Source organism: Manis javanica, chromosome 1, assembly GCF_040802235.1.
Source record: "Manis javanica isolate MJ-LG chromosome 1, MJ_LKY, whole genome shotgun sequence".
NCBI lineage: Eukaryota > Metazoa > Chordata > Mammalia > Pholidota > Manidae > Manis > Manis javanica.
The window spans coordinates 160,232,784-160,248,758 of record NC_133156.1 but is presented as its reverse complement, the minus strand read 5'-3'; the positions used below and the strand labels follow the sequence as shown (position 1 = coordinate 160,248,758).

The following is a 15,975-nucleotide window of genomic DNA, read 5'->3' as shown; positions in this document are numbered from 1 at the left end:
TTTGAACGAGAAGCCACATAAGGAGCTTTGAGCCCTGTGGATATGCTCACACACATTGCTGCCTCTCCTATACAATTGTACGTCCAAACCAAAGAAGAGCTATTGAAGCCAGGATATGGCCAGCAGAGCAACATCATGCTGCCAGCCCCTACTGCACTGAGCCCTGGAGACACTGTTGAATGGACCTGGCCCTGGACATTTCGACACATGGACCAATGATGGCTGGCCCTCTGACACCTTGGGGGAAAGGCCTGGAAGCTGGCCTCGTGTGTATTCCTGGAGTAACAGCTGAAGGGCCCCCAAAGGTCACAGTAGTGTACCCAAAATGTGCAGGAGGTAAGAGCATCTTGCAGGGAAGTTTTGTTTTATGTTTATGGCCAGTGCATGTACCTCCTGTAGCCCTATATATCAATCCATCTGTAACTCGCACAGGGAGGGGGGTGAAAGCCTGGTATACTAGACCAGGACAAGATCCCATTCCTGCCACTGTTTTATCATAAGACCACTCCCTTGCATGTATCCTACCTGATGGACAAGATTTGCCTATGCTGCTGTTATTAAAACATGTATCTTATCGCCCTTAAGGTTATTTTCTCCTACAGTCCTTGTGGCCTGAATGCGCCCCCTGGCTGCAGCTGCCATGTGATGATTGCTCTGAACGCTCAGCTGCTGCCTGCCTATGGAATGGACGAGCTATGGACTTAATGTGCCTAAGACTCTGAACCTCGCTGAATTCTCCGGCTTGAGGATTGTCGTAATTTTATTGTTGCTATTGTTATGTCATTAGTCTGGGCACAATGCTCCAGTTTTCTCACCCAAGACCATTGCAGAAGATGGGGAATGAGTAGATTGTAAGGCGAGATTTCTGGAGGGGTGGCCCGTGGGTAAAATTGTAACAGTTTCAGAATATCTCGCCTGGCTTTGGTGCATTTGCATATCCTCAGGGGTAGAGAGAAGTCCAGCTCCATGTCAGTGGGTAATTACCTGGGAGACCAAAGGCTTATCTGAACCTGAGAGGTGATGGGGAGGAGGCTTCCATTGCTTCTGCCGCGGCAAGAGAGAGACGGACCCGGACTGCAGTTTGTAAGCAATAAACAGGTTTTAAACTTTATTTCTCCCTTTGACTGATCTCGATTTCAGCCAGGTATTTTGGCTGGGATTTCCTCTCGCCAGAGTCACAGGATGTAGCGGACAGCATGGTGACTACAGTCACACCACTGCGTGGGACCAGGAGGGCTGCTGAGGGAGGAGACACTAGGAGCTCTCATCACAAGGAAAAAGGCTTTCCTCTTTGTGTCCGTATGAGATGGTGGCTATAGACTAAACTTACTATTGCTAATTATTTCACAACATATTTAAGTCAAGTCCTTATGCCTTTAGTTTATACAGTGCTGTATGGCAACAAAATGGAAAGAAAGAAAAAAAAGAATTGCAGTAAAGCATAAAAAAAGACTGCTTTAAATTAACAATAAAAATAGATTGTATTAAGTGCCAACCACATTGTTCTTCATTAATAAGAAAGGGCACATAAAGATGAGAGTCAGAGCTGACTATTTCTGATTAACATAGAGAATGGTCATGCCTATACATTCCAGGCTTAGAGAAGGAGGCAGTACAGCTAAGGAATGGACTCCTTATTAAGAACTTGCCACATACTTATAAAACAATGTAAGGGTATCACTATATAGGTGGTCCTGCCCCTTGAGAAAGGAAAATTCGGATTCAAAATAAAATAAAATTCAGTATGTAAAACCCAGCTGGACAATATTATGCCCCACCATCCTTAAACAAGCATCGAACCCCATGAAGTCAGACTATGAAAGCCAAGGAAATAAATTCAGGGAAGGGGAAGAGCATGAGGTCTGAGCCGGTGTTTGTGTGGGATGTGATGTGGACTCTTGCCGGAGGGAGGCGCTGCCGGCGCTGCACAGATGAGGCGCCTCAACTGGTTCAACTGCATTGGACCCTGGGGTTATGGCACTCCACTACTGCAATTCCTTTTATATTTTGAAAATTATCTTGTATTTATAGTGTAAGTTAGTATTTGCAGTTAGTCCTGCATTAATGAAAAACTTGTAGAGCTAACTACAAATTAAATTTCATCAAGTGCCACTCATGTCATTCATAGGAAAGACAAACAGGAAACAAGAGTCAGCTCTTACCTTCTCAGATACTTTGTATGAAAGATGAATGATTAGTAATCAATGAATTTTATTTTTATAATTAAGTTAAAGCAATCTTTTAAAGTATATGAAATCAGATTTGTGACCGGTCTTACTCTCTCAAATTGAGAACAGTCATGAGACTTTTTATGCTAAACAATGCATTTGTTAGTACTTGCTTTTATGTGTCTAGAATTCTGTTTCCTTCCTGAAAGTCAGAGAGAGAGGTGGGGAGCTGGGGAGCCAAGTGCCCGTTGACTGCTTACTTTCTCTTCATGAGACAAAGGAAGCAATGTAACTTGAAAACAGGTGTTGTTTCCAGGAGACACAGGTGGGAGTCTCCTCCCCACACACCCTGCTTGTTATGAATGAGGCATGCCTGGCTGAGCCAGCGGTCCCAGGCAGTGACAGGGGCATCTGTGTCCCACAGGTCCATGGCAGGCTCCCCCCACCTCTGCAGCCCTGCTCAGCTACTATGGCAAACATCCCGGCAACTTGAGCTCCGAGGCCACAGAAACTCCGAGCTTCCAGCGGGAACGGACTCTCCTCAGCACGGGGTGGCTTCTGCAGCTGCCCTCCCTCCTCCTTCACCACCAGGTGCAGGAATCAAGTCGTCTGCCTCCCTGCCTCATTTTTAGTGTCTGGAGCAAGAGTATTTCTAACAAGGCACTTGAAAGTGTTCTTTGCAAGGGTGATTTAAGGAGCAAGACCTGGGAATCCACCTAGAATTCAAAATTTAAGTAGCAAGACCTGGGAATCCACCTAAATATACAAATATTAGAAATATGGTTTGGAATATTAAATATTACCATATGATAGGTTATAGTTATTTCAAAATGAGTAAGACTATGTGGCAACATGGAAAAGTGTTAGTAAATCAAGGGAAAACAGACTATAAACTAGATTCATACCAGTCACAGAAATATAAAAACATGAGTAATTAAAGTAGAAGAGGTGAACATTTCAGTAAGGGTCATGGTTGGGCCCGTCTCCTGTGCACCGGGAACTCAGGGCAGAACAGTGAGGAACGGATCAGGGGCACCCATGGCTGCTCACACACCTGCCCCCTGCAGGCTGACTAGGTGGGTGGACGCAGGACCTGTCACTTCCACATCTTCCCTGACTTTCATACCTTGAATAAGTCGTAGAGTTCCTCTAGGTCTTCGGGAAGAATTGAAACGTCTGGGATAACAACGCGGAGCTTGAGGAAAGAATAAAGAGCAATGGAGTGAGTCCTCTGCCTGCACCAGGGAGGGTCCAGGACAGGGGCTCTCCCTGCAGATGGGACACCAGGCAAGGTGCGAGCCTCCCTCAGGGAACCCATCTGTTCCCTTCTGGCACACAGATCACTTTGTGCGATCTTCCAATTTCCACATCACTGGCTCAGGACAAATGTGTACGTTCTCACAGAAGTTAGGCGCTAGCAAAGATAGAGGTTGTGCAGGAAGTTCCTCCTGAACAACTACCACCACAGGCCATCTGTGCTAAGCATTGCATATGCCTCATTTAATCCCATCACTGGGTATTATTGTCCTCTTTTACAATTGGGGAAACTGAGGCTCACAGTGGTTGATTTGCTCACAATCTATCTGACTCTAAAACCCATGCTATTTCTGCACCATGTCACCCTATTAAGTTTATAACTCAATCCAAAAAAAAAAAAGAAAAGAAAAAGCTAGCATTCTCATTAGCAGACCAGCAGGGGTCATACCAGGCTAGAGACTGGCTACTGCCCTTGCAAGGCCTGCTACTCACCACGTTCTGCTTTGTGATGTCTTCGTGGCCCTGGAGAACCCTGACCCTGTGCTTACAGCGCAGGTGCTCAATCTGCGCCACAGACCGGTCTCCAAATTTCTGCAGGGACAGAACGGATACTCCTTGAATCCCTTTTTGCATATAAACAAAGGATGTGAGGTAGCCCAGAAAACCTCCCTCAAAGTCCCAAACAAACGTCTAAGGTGGTGGGAATGAGGAGCCCAGATACCTCATAGGAGTCCCGGATCAGGTCAGCAATGTCAGTCACAGGATGGGGCTCCTGGTCATCGGAGAAGAAGGCATGGTGGCTGCCAATGGGGGGTCCAGGGCTATCCTCATTCTTAATGTGATCTAGAAACCTGAGCACACCACCCACCATTAAGCAGGGGGTCCACCCTCCCCCTGGCACCACATGCCATCAGCCACCTCACAGCAGCCTGCTAACACGCTGCTGCCCCTTCAAACATGGTTCTCCCAATGCTGGGAGGACGCAGGGTAGCAATTTCCCAGCTCATTTTAGAGAAGAGAGATATCCATCCCTAAAGCCAGACTTGTCAATCTGGACTCCACGGGCAGGTTTCCAGGCATCTGGAACTCTCCAGTGAGGTAAATACAAAATTCTGCACACACACGCAACTATAAACTTCCACGATATTCTAGAACCCTTCATTTCCAATACAACTCACCCTGAGCTCCAAGAGACCCAGGCCTCAGGTGAGTGGAACTTTTCTTTCCCTTTGACACACCAGGCCCTAAACACAGACATCTGAAACCTCCACCTGGCTGCATGAGGCCAACATTTCGAGGTACCTACCATCTTGTTTAAGGCCCCTGTGAGCCCACTCAGACTCCAGACACTTGAATCTCCTCAGAGAAAAGCACTGACCACCCTCTGCTCCTTTCCCTACGCTAGCTCACTTGGTAAGGGGAGTGAGAGAGGACATGCTCTTTCCCTGCAGGGTGACAGTCCCCTAGGCAACCTGCTCTGGGAGACCACAGAGTGACAGTCACAGTGTGGAAGGCAACTTCCACAGCAACAGCCCTGCTGGGTACCTGCTGTCCCCGCCGCCCATCTCCCAGTGTCCCAGCTGCCACCCACCTCACCCCAGAAGCCACACAGAGCAGCACCAGTGCCCACCTGCTGAGGACCATCAGGGCCTGGCCATCATCCTTGCTGCTGCACAGGTCCTCGGCATTGGCCTCCAGCACAGCCAGCCCCAGCTGGAAGATGGCTTTGATGCCGTCATAGAAGAAGCAATCTACCACATTCACCGCACTCTCCAGAGGCATGATGCTGAGGAACAGAGTCAGGAACCATGAGAGCGAGATGGGTGCCAGGGCTGTCAGATCGTGCATATGCTCCGCCAGCTCGGGCAGGCGCTCCTTGATGAGTTCCTCAAAGACAGACTGGTCCACCTGGGCCCCTGGCAGAGGAAGGCCAGGGAGGCTCCATTAGAGAGGGACCACCTCTCGAAGCTAGCCTGAAATTTAAACTACTCTGAGATAAGTAGAACAGTGAACAGAATTTGAGTCCAGAAAGGGACTCACACTTAGTTAATTGATGTCTGACATTCTGACCAAGGCAATTCAATGGGAAAGGACGGTGTTTTCAACAGAGTGCCCAGTCGTTACTGCGGAGTACAGGAGAACCTTGACTCCTACTTCACACCATACAGAAGAACACATTTGAAACATGTCACAAACCTAAATAGAAAGCTAATACTATCAAACTTACAAAAGAAAATATAGTAAAAAAGGCAAAATCACTTAGGACACAACAAGCACTAAACATAGAAAAAATTATAAGCGGGACTTCCCTGAAACTAAAGACTGGCGTTCTTCAAAAGACACCATTAATAAAATGAAAATGGCAACTTCAAATGCAGAGAAAATATTCACAAAACATACACCTGACAAAGACCTTGTAGTCAAAATAAAGAACTACAACTCTCTAATAAGAAGGCAGTAACTGACAATAACAACTGGTTTTTTTTTAAGTAGGCAGAAGATTTGAACAAACTCTTCAGAAGAGATAACCAAATGGCCAAAATGACAGAACAATATGTCCAACATCATTACTAAGAGAAATGCAAATTAAATATACCTTCTCTCATCCACTAGAATAGCTAAAATGAAAAGACAGACAATGCCAAGTGTTAATAGGGACGTAGAGCAACTGGAACTCCAAAACTTTGCTCTGAGTATGAGATGTGTGACTACATTATACCTGTTTTGGAAAACTGACAGTTTCTTACAAAGATAATCTTACATCCAACCTATGATGAGGCAATTCTACTCCAAGGTAAATACTCAAGAAAACTGACTATATATATTCACAAAAAGACTTATACTTGAATCCTCACTGCAACCCCACTCATAATAAAAAGCTGGAAACAACTCCAATGTCTATCAACAGGTGGCTGGATATAAACAAACCATGGTGTGAATGCACAGTGAAGAGCTGCTCAGCAATAAGGACACACTCCTGGCCACCAGCAACACCACAGTGTGAAAGAAGCCAGACACAAAAAAGAACATTCTCTGTTATTACATTTATACCAAGTAAACATATAAATTTATATCCCGTTTAAGAACAGACCAAACTAATTGATGGTGATAGCCATCAGGACCCATGCCTGCAGCAGGGAAGGGGCAGAGGGAGCTTTGTGGGCCTGTGCCAAATGCCCCTCCCTGTACTGGAAGGTGTTCACACAGGTGCGTGCATATCTCATGTTGGGTGTGAGCTCCCACAGCAACACACATCAACTGACAATGGCTTTGACAACATGCCGCCAGTGACTCTGGGGTTATTCCTTGCTGCTCTGTACATGAAACTGCCTCCCACAATACAAAGTAAGAAGGGAAGCAAGCCAGTTAACCACTTGGCACATGAAGCCAGCCGGGGAAAAAAGGCATACCTCAAAGACGGCCAGAAGGCATAGAGTAGACCCCTCCTTCCCAGCTGCCACCCCACGCCCACCCCCACCCTCGTATGCCAACAGGCCCTCCTCCACCCAGAGGTCGCCATGTTCCCCCCTCAGTTCTTAGGATATCAGCCTTCAAGTGTCTTTTCCCTGCCTGCCTTGCCTGCACATCAATTTCTTGCCAAATTCGGTCTCAAATCAGTTCTTTTGTTCGGTTCCCACTGCTGCCACCCTATCTTAGACCATCTCCATCTCTCATTCCAGATTACTAAAAAGTGTCCCTAGGAGTGTCACCAGGCTGAAGCAGTATTTCTGTCATTTCCTCCACCAGGAGGCTGCTGGACCACAGAGAAAACGCAGCTTCACATCTCAACCGCATGAAAGACAGGCACCCAGCGCTGGTGTACTGTGGGGTCCCAGGGTTGCCCAAAGCCCAGCAGCACAGGAGCTAATTACCCTCAACTTATGCAAGTCAGGAAGTTTCCTAAGCCTGCTCTCTAGGCCTGGGCCTTGAAGGCCCCCAGTACTGCTCTGCCCACCTCCTCCCCTAGAGCAGAGGGATCACCTGCCTGAATGAGCTCCATGGACCAAGCGCAAGACCCCCTTCCCTTGCCAGGCACAGCATCTGTGACAAACCTCTCCAGTTTTCACTTTGACTTGTTTATTGAGCCTAGGAATTTTTGTTTCCCTCTTGTAAGTTCAGCTATCCAGGTAAAAGAATTTGTTTTTTATCCAAAACCTACACATGCTCACAGCAAGAGTAATCAGGTTACCTTATTCCACCTAATGCCAAAACTCTGCAGAGAATTACACAGTTGGTTCTACAAATTCAAGAACGAAGCTGTTTCTGCAGAAACTAGCTGAGTGGCACGGGGGATTTCATGACCAGGATGATGACAAGTGTCTCTGCCAGGCTCTGTCACTACTCCCCAGGCATGGGGGGGGAGGGGCCAGTTACCAATGACACGGTGGCTGAAGTAGTCAGGCAGCATCCGCTCACACACAGCAACCAGCAGCCAGAAGGCCTCCTCCTCTTTGGCGTACAGCAGCAAAACGGAGGTCAGGATGTTCATGGACTGCTCGGGGGTTCACAGAGGATGGACAGTTACTGACCACACCACACCACGCAGTGCCACAGAGACATTACAAAATACACAAGCTCAAGTGATCCCCAAAAGTCAAGCCTGGGTAGGCAGAGACCCACTGTAGCCCAAACACGCTGTCACCTGCCAGGTGGAGTGACCATGACACCAACATGGTCCTCAGAGGATGCAGCAGGCTGAGCAACCAGCTGCCACTCCACCACGTCCCCACCGGGCAGTGCTGGGATTAGCTGTGGTGCATGCCTCCAGCTAACACCAAGTCCAGCTAAACTCTGTGTGTTCAGACACACACACACACACACACAACTTCATTCACCACTGACCTTGCATATCCACAGGAAAATAAAGTTTAAAATCTTCTATTTTCTAATGTTGGAAGCTTCCCGAATCCTGTCATGCCCTGGATTTTTTTCTTGTTTTAGCTTCCTGGTTTCCACTCTGCACTTGTTTCCTGCACCCAAGTGACTGGGCTAATGTCCCAACTGAACTCAGGAGGACATCTCACCTGTAACTTCTGTAGAGGTCTGGAAAGGCAAAGGTCCACAGAAGCAGAGGCCTGGAGGGGCAGCGAAGGTGGAATCTGCCTGCCGTGGACAGCAGTTCAGCAGGTGCACTGCTCTGCTCAGGCAAGGGCAGTGCTTCCCATCTCCCATCATCAGCCTGCCTGACTGCCCTAGGCTGAGTTCCGTCAGCCCCATTCCACACATTCTTTAGGGGAAGGCGCCAAGCACAGAGCATTCACATGACAGCCCTAGGTACTGCGTGGCAAGCCAGACCCCAGAGCGTGGTGGTCAGCACAAGATGCGGGCTAAAGGATCTCCACCCCTCAGTGCATTCCTCACCTGGCAGTACCCGATTTTGGGGTTCCGGTGGGCATAGGCCGTCAGGACTCTCCGCAAAGCGGCGATGCCCGTTTCGTTTTGGAAGGCAGGGTGCTCTGGTAAGGAGCGGTGCAGGTCCCGTTCTATCTCCTCCGTCACCAGGCAGCACTTCCCCATGGATGCCTCCACCAGGCTATTGTAGTAACCAGGATGGCAGGCAAGCTCGGTCACAGCATCTGGCAATTGAAAAGTAGTGCTCAGGGGGACTGAATTCCAGGTAGTGTCAACATGGGGAGGGGCTTGTCCTGCTGGACAACCTCAGTGGAATCTCATTACTTGAGGGACAGAAAATAATTTTTTGGGACCACACAAAACCAAATGGACTTTGTTTCTGCCAAAAACAAAGAAGGAAGAAAGAATATGGCTTCCCTAAGAATACCCTTATAAGGAGAGGAGGACACTCACACTAGAAATAGCTTTATTAATGTGCTTTTAATATGCTGTATTCCCTGTAACAGCAGTTGTGTATATACACATGCACACACACATACACTTATATACACAGACACACATGCACGATCATGCATTAATTCAACAAGCAATTATTGATCACCTGTATGTGAAATGCACAAGAAGGTGCAATTATCATTAAGTAATGTCAACCAGTATCAAGGGGTAACAAGCTGCCCACAGGAAATGCTGAAGCTGGGTTCATCCAAGCAGATGACCAAACAGCTCTCCCACCGAGCTCCTGATGGGCAACTCCACACCCTACAAGGCTTCCAGCCACACACGGACCAGCACCATGGCATCTGGGGTTACCCGGTGGCCCCCCACCCCAGGCAGCAGACGGGTGCCAGTCCTGACGCCAGCCCCATGCAGGGAGGAGCAGAAGGGGCCCAGTTCCACCTTTGGCTACTAGTGAATGGCTTTTAATTCTGATCCAGTTTAGTGTGATAAACCTCCTTCCCAGCCCTACCACCCATCAGCAATGACAGATTCCCACCACATCCGTTAAAGAGTCACCCTGGCATTCACATGTTCCGATGGGCACTTACTTAGCAAGAGCTTAAGCATGACAGCGATCTTTCTGTCAACAAAGGAAACATCCTACCTTGTGGGAAAGATAGCCCTTGATGAAGTGACTATGCGGTCTTTGAGAGAGAGAGAGAGAGAGAGAGAGAGTGTGTGTGTGTGTGCGTGTGTGTGTGTGTGTGCGCATGCTCACTGAGGAGACCCAGAAGACAGAAAACCAATGGCATTAACAGGTGTCACCCCAGTGTTGGGACTATGACGACTGTTACTTTCTTTGCTCTCTGCTCCTCATTCTTTCCAATTAGGAATAGAAAGTATTTTTATCAAATAGGAAAATACAGGAGAGGTTTTACATTTTAAAAAGGAGTTCTTCCATCATAAGGCCATCACTGAGCAGCCAGGTGTTACAAGGGGAGCCAGGACAGAAGAGAGAGCTTCCGTCTGCTCTCGGGGATGCGCCGTGTGCTCCGGGAAGAGGGAACAACAAAAGTGTGTGCGGAGGGATCTCATCACACGTGAACAATTTAGGAAGGGCTGTTGTTCAGTCTACTTCAGAACTCATGACCTAGAAAGACACTTCACCTCGAGGGGTTCCTGAATTGCCAGGACTATGTACAGACTCACAAAGTCATTTTTAAGGGTGAGGAGATCGCTTCAGCCAGTGACCAAGGAGGACACAGCAGCCCAGAGGCCTCAGGCAAATCGACCCAGGTCCCACAGCAGACACGGTAAGGGCGCCGAAGTTCCTGACTGGGAACGTCCCAGAGGAACCCAAAGACAAATGGCCCAATGTCGGACCTGACGACACGGGAAGAACGTACCTGAGAAAAGGAGCCAGAGTTTGCCGCGTAAAGATTCAGGGATCCCCATGGCCACAAGCTTCCGGATCTTCTCTGTGCGAAACATACACACAGTTCTGCCATATTCCACAAAGTGGTCATTCCACAGGCTTATTTTTATCTGTTCTCTGGACTGAAAATGGAAAATTCTTGATGTACAAAGAAGCCTCCCCACACCTCCCACCACAGCCCATCCAAAGTCCATGATGGGAAGGTTGCCTCTGTTAACAGAGGCACCAACACTGACAGGCAAGTTGTTCAGCACACATTTTTGAAGCTCTAGCAGGCACAGAGGATGTAAAGATGAGTAACACATAGCCCCAGCCCTTCAGGAGTTCAGAAACCAGTGGGAACATTTACACAAATAAAATGTCATTTTCTTGGCAAAGCCGGTAGTAAGAATACATTTATCCAAACACTAACGCAGCCCAAAGCAGACGGGTGAGGTGGGAGGGGGCATGTTAGAGGAAGCCTCTCAGGATGTTGACACCAAGCCAGCAGTTGAAGCAGAGGTCAGCTCACAGGGCAAAGGGGAGCATGGGGTGTCACATAATTTTGCCTGAGCTTCCTGATAGCCAGAGGAAAAACTGAAACCTAAAAAAATTACATTGTTCTCATTATCAGCAACAAGAAAGACACTATTTTTCTAGGCAACTAAAAGTCCTTTAAAATTACCCCTAGATGGCAGGAATTTTTAGTGCCTTTAAACAAGGTGTTTAATTATCTATATTCTCCAGTAATGGGGGAAGCTTACATACTCACTATTCCTGCATGTTTAGTCAACAAGAGTTCATTGAGCATCTCTGCACGAAGCATATGAGGAGGTGTGTGAATAAAGCAAACAATTGATTCACCAGTCCATTAAATGACCGAGATGCAGCCTGGGGTGAGGCTCACTGCCACCCCGGTTACCCTGTCACAGCACAGCTTCCCTCCTGCCATTGCACCATCTCAAAGTACAACTATTTACCCTACTGTACCTGAAATTTCCCTCAGATTCTCCCTACGAGGAGGGAAAGTGTAAGTAAATAGGATAGAAATATATTTAGTCCCGTAAAACTGGAAGACAGGACGCTTTTTGTCCCAGGAGGGAGCCACTCCCACCCCCAACACCCTCTGCAGCTGGAAGAACCCAGCAGGGACGGTGCTGATGACTCTGGATCCCCAGGAGAGAGCCCCCTACAGGGCAGGTGGGGGAGCAGCGGCCTCACTGCAGGGCTGTACCCTTGATGTCCCCAGCCGGGCTGGGCAGCCAGCACAGCTGACCCTCTGTGTGGAGCCCATGAGAGGTAGACAGGAGCCCTGGCAGCCTGCACTGCACCAACTCTCCTGGGCCCTCCTGGGCAGGTGCCCACTGGGAGACCACGGGGGCCCCTCGGCCAGCACCTAGCAACCCACCATGCTGGCATCCGGGCTCTGGCTGGCTGACCACCGGCAGCTGGTGATCAGGGCTGCAGGGGACAGCCATGGGATCTTCTCTGTTCCACTGTCCCCACTATTTGGAGAAGACACCATTTCCAGATCCCCAAACTTGTGGTCACTACACATACTCGTTGAATGAAACATGGGGGAAGTCTGTGTAGAAACAAAATGTGAGACAGAGAGAAGAAAGTCATTGCCTTAATTACAAGGATGGTCTTTGTTTTGCCCTTAGAGGCGTGCACATCACAAACTTAACCATGCTTGTCTCTTTATGAGTCAAGGGAAAAGCGGATTTGCCCCTTAGGAAGAATGTGATCCACACCCCTTCCCAGTGAGGGGGCACACGGAGTCCGGGGCCAAGCTGTGGCCAGGAGGGCACCACTTCTCCTGTACCTGCAGAACTGAGGACGACCAGCTCGGCTCGGGAAAGCAGCTCAAGGCTGCGGAGACTTTACCTCCTTTCCTCCCTATCATGATGGGGTGGAAAGAGGTCAGGAGAGGCAGGACACCTGGGAGGAGCAGAAACCAATGCCCAGTGGTGCAGGGGCTATTTCTACAGCTGCCCCCACTTTCAGACAGTGGAACTTCTCTTTCAGCCCCAGGTGACGTCATCCCCTCCAAACACAGGGTTGGGAGGCACTGAAGCTGTTAACCTGGGGAGAGGGTGTATATGATCCTGTGGGTTGATTTCCTATCAAACCCTCCAACCCTCTGAGGGGGTGGATATACCCCATCAATGCCTGACACATGGAGGGGACACCCATCAGCCCACTAACCTCTGTGGGGGTCAGTGTACCCCATAACCCCCCAAACCTGTAAACAGGATACCCCACAGCCCCTCCAACCTGTGAGGTGACTCCCCATCATGTCCTCTGTGCAGCACCCACTCTAGACCCCCAGCGTATCTTACAGAAATGATACCGCAGTCCAATACACAGGCCCAGTCATCTCTAACCTATTTTTCTTGTACCCGAGTGGATCATCATTGTGCGCACTGCCTTTTGTGGGGTGAAAAAGGGGACTTTCAACTCTTCTGAGGCCCATACCATGTCCTCATCTCGTGAGGTGTTGTAGTGCACAGGGTGGTCGGCGTGCACCTGCTTCAGCCTCACAAGCAGACCCTCCACCAGGCTGTCTCTGTCCTTGAGCTCGATGAACTGGAAGGCCATCTTGCTCCTGATGCTGACGATGATGGGGTTTGGCAGCAGGCTTGTGTCCTCCATCTTCTCGATGCTCACCACCTGTTGCAAACAGTTACACACACAAAGTGCAGCAAGAGAGAAGGGAGGCAGGCGTGTTATTACATATTCAAGAAATACCCTAAGACAGAGGCAAAACCAAATAACTGCAATAAGGAACTGGAATAAAGGTCTGAAAGTATAGAAGGAAGAACATTCACAGCAGCCAAGAGGTGGAAGTGACCCAAGTGGTCCATCAGGAGGTGAGTGGATGAACAAAAGGTGGTCTACATGTGCAATGGAATAGTATCCAGCCTTAAAAAGGATGGGAATTCTGACACCTGCTACAACAGTGGTGAAGCTGAAGACATTATGTTAAGTGAAATAAGCCAGACACAAAAGGGCAACTACCATTGATTCCATGTACTTGAGAGATCTAGTGTAGTCAAATTGACAGAAACAGAAAGTAGAACAGTGGCTGCCAGGCACTGGGGGGAGGGAGAAATGGGGAGCTGGTGTTTGATGGGCACAGAGTTTCAGGTTGGGAAGTAGAAAAAGTTCCAGGATGGTTGCACAGGAACATGAATGTACTTGGTCCCACTGAACTGGGACACTTAAAAATGGTTAAAATGGTAAATGTTATACTATGTATATGTTACCACAATAAAAATGACAATAAGTAAGACAACTCCTACTTTCTTACTTTGCTCTTCAGTGAGAATGTAAAATGAAGACATCTACTGCAGAAAAATGGCAAGGAGATGGGAGATCGCATGAATGAAAAAACTGGGTTTTTCCCCCAAAGAACAGTGCTTTCTCCACCTGCTACAGCAGCAGGGGCCTGGAGGTGTTGTCGTGGACCTGCGGGCTCTGTTACGGCAGGCATGCCCTGAAACCAAAGGACTGAGCTCATAAGGTCCAGAAGTAGACTCAGGCTGCTGTCCATTTCCAAGAAGAGAATTACAGAAATTTATAGTAGGAAGGGACCTGGCCCATATTAAAGGAAGCATTCTGTACATTCTCAACTGAAGTTCCAGGAGGGTATAAAAGCCAAGTAATCTGACATGTTTTTCACAAGGTGATACTTTTTGTAGGTTGCGTTTTTTCTGTCCCCTTTTTGTGGGAGAAGAGAGAGACTTCATCCCTAAGAGCTGTTGGAAAAGCTGTAATTGCTAGGTATGCACTTTTAAATAACAGCTTTATCAATAATGCCAAGGTTAGAATCCCATTCTCACCCTCCGCATCTTTGCAAATTTCAGGTAGCCGTAAAAACCACAGAAAAAACACGATACTCCCCCCTTCCCGGCCAAGTCGTATCACAACAACCAAGGGCTCAAGGACAAGCAGGCTCAGGAGCCCAGCCAGAGTGGTGGCTACCTCTCGGAGAGGAAGGATAACATTGCAGCAGCTGTCCTCTTTGCTGGCAAAGCAGATGTAACTGTCAGAGGTGAACATCCGCCCAGCAGTGTGGCAGCGACTGAACGGTGTCCACAGGGAACAGTCCACAACTGCATGCAGCTTCTCTCGCCTCGGCAGCCTGAAGAAAGCCCGGAAGAACTCGTTCTGTGCTCTGGCTTCCAGGTCCCTGGCAAAGGAGGGAGAGGGAAAAAAAGAGGCAGAAACAGTGAATGAACACACCTGGTCACAAAGGAAAAGACCCTGTACCCACAGGCACAGCCCAATTTGAAGGCAAGAAGGTGCTGTGGCCCTCAGGCTCCTGTACAAGTCACCTAGTTCACAGCCAACCTCTGGACCAGGTACTCAGAGTGGACAGGGTTGCCTCTGCACAGAAGCAATACAACAGACTCAGAACAAAATAAACATTCCTTCCTGGTTTGAGTTAACACTGTAAATTACCACAGAACCACTGTATAAGAATCTAGTTTCAAAAGGTCAGGTAACAACAAATGTTGGCAGGATGTGGAGCAATGGAAACCCCTGGGAATTCACTGCCCGTGGGAATGTGAAACAGTGGAGCCACTTTGGAAAACAGACTGGCCGTTCCCTCAAAAGGTTAAACATGGGGTTACCTAACATATGACACAGTAATTCCACCCCTGGTATATACCCAAGAGGACTGAAAACACGTGTCCACACAAGAACTTGTACATGAATGAATGTTCATAGTATTATTATTCATAATAGTCGAACACTGGAAATAACTCAAAGGTCCACCACTTGAAAAATGGATAAACAAAATGTGATCTATCCAAGCAATGGAATATTATTCACCCATAAAAAGGAATGAAGGACTGACACCTGCTACAACATGGATGGACCTTGGAAAGCTCATGCCAAGTGAAGGAACCCAGACACAGAAACTACATATTGCCTGATTCCATGTATATGAAATTCCCAGAATCAGCAAATTTGAAAAGACAGGAAACAGATTAGTGCTTGCCTAGGACTGGGGGAAGGCAGAGGAATGGGGAGCGACCTCATGAGCACAGGGTTTCTTCTGGGGTGATGAGAATGCTCCAAAATTGATTCTAGTGATGGCTACACAGCCCTGTGAATTTACTTAAGACTGGTGAGTGACACAATTTGACAGGGTATGTATGAATTAAACGAACTGTACAAATTATATCTCAAAAAAAGCTGTTAAAAAATTTATATCTGTCCCTGGCATATAGTAAGTGCTTGATAAACATTAGCTATTATTATCTGTAAACAAACAAACAAAAAGAATCCAGGTAAAGTATCACTGGAGAGATGTCCCATCAGTAGGGAAGGGAG

The 15,975-nt window shown here is 48.0% G+C and overlaps 1 protein-coding gene across 9 annotated transcripts in view; it reads right to left on the bottom strand.

Annotated features, from left to right (window-relative positions):
* The window catches only part of TBC1D8 (TBC1 domain family member 8), a 124,626-nt gene that overhangs the window by 25,397 nt on the left and 83,254 nt on the right, over nt 1–15,975 (bottom strand). For 6 of the 9 annotated variants that reach the window (XR_005061757.2, XR_005061758.2, XM_037019986.2 and 3 more), the window contains 11 exons: nt 14,617–14,824; nt 13,108–13,302; nt 12,038–12,214; nt 10,622–10,772; nt 8,787–9,001; nt 8,450–8,500; nt 7,800–7,917; nt 5,056–5,341; nt 4,147–4,276; nt 3,918–4,016; nt 3,295–3,363 (listed from right to left, as the gene is read on the bottom strand). Coding sequence is in view for 7 of the 9 variants with exons in the window: in XM_037019986.2 (XP_036875881.2) it covers nt 3,295–3,363; nt 3,918–4,016; nt 4,147–4,276; nt 5,056–5,341; nt 7,800–7,917; nt 8,450–8,500; nt 8,787–9,001; nt 10,622–10,772; nt 12,038–12,214; nt 13,108–13,302; nt 14,617–14,824 (1,699 nt within the window). In the remaining 2 variants the exon portion in view is untranslated. The remainder of the gene's footprint in view (nt 1–3,294; nt 3,364–3,917; nt 4,017–4,146; nt 4,277–5,055; nt 5,342–7,799; nt 7,918–8,449; nt 8,501–8,786; nt 9,002–10,621; nt 10,773–12,037; nt 12,215–13,107; nt 13,303–14,616; nt 14,825–15,975) is intronic. The other 3 variants (XM_037019985.2, XM_037019987.2, XM_037019988.2) reach the window with 1 other exon arrangement.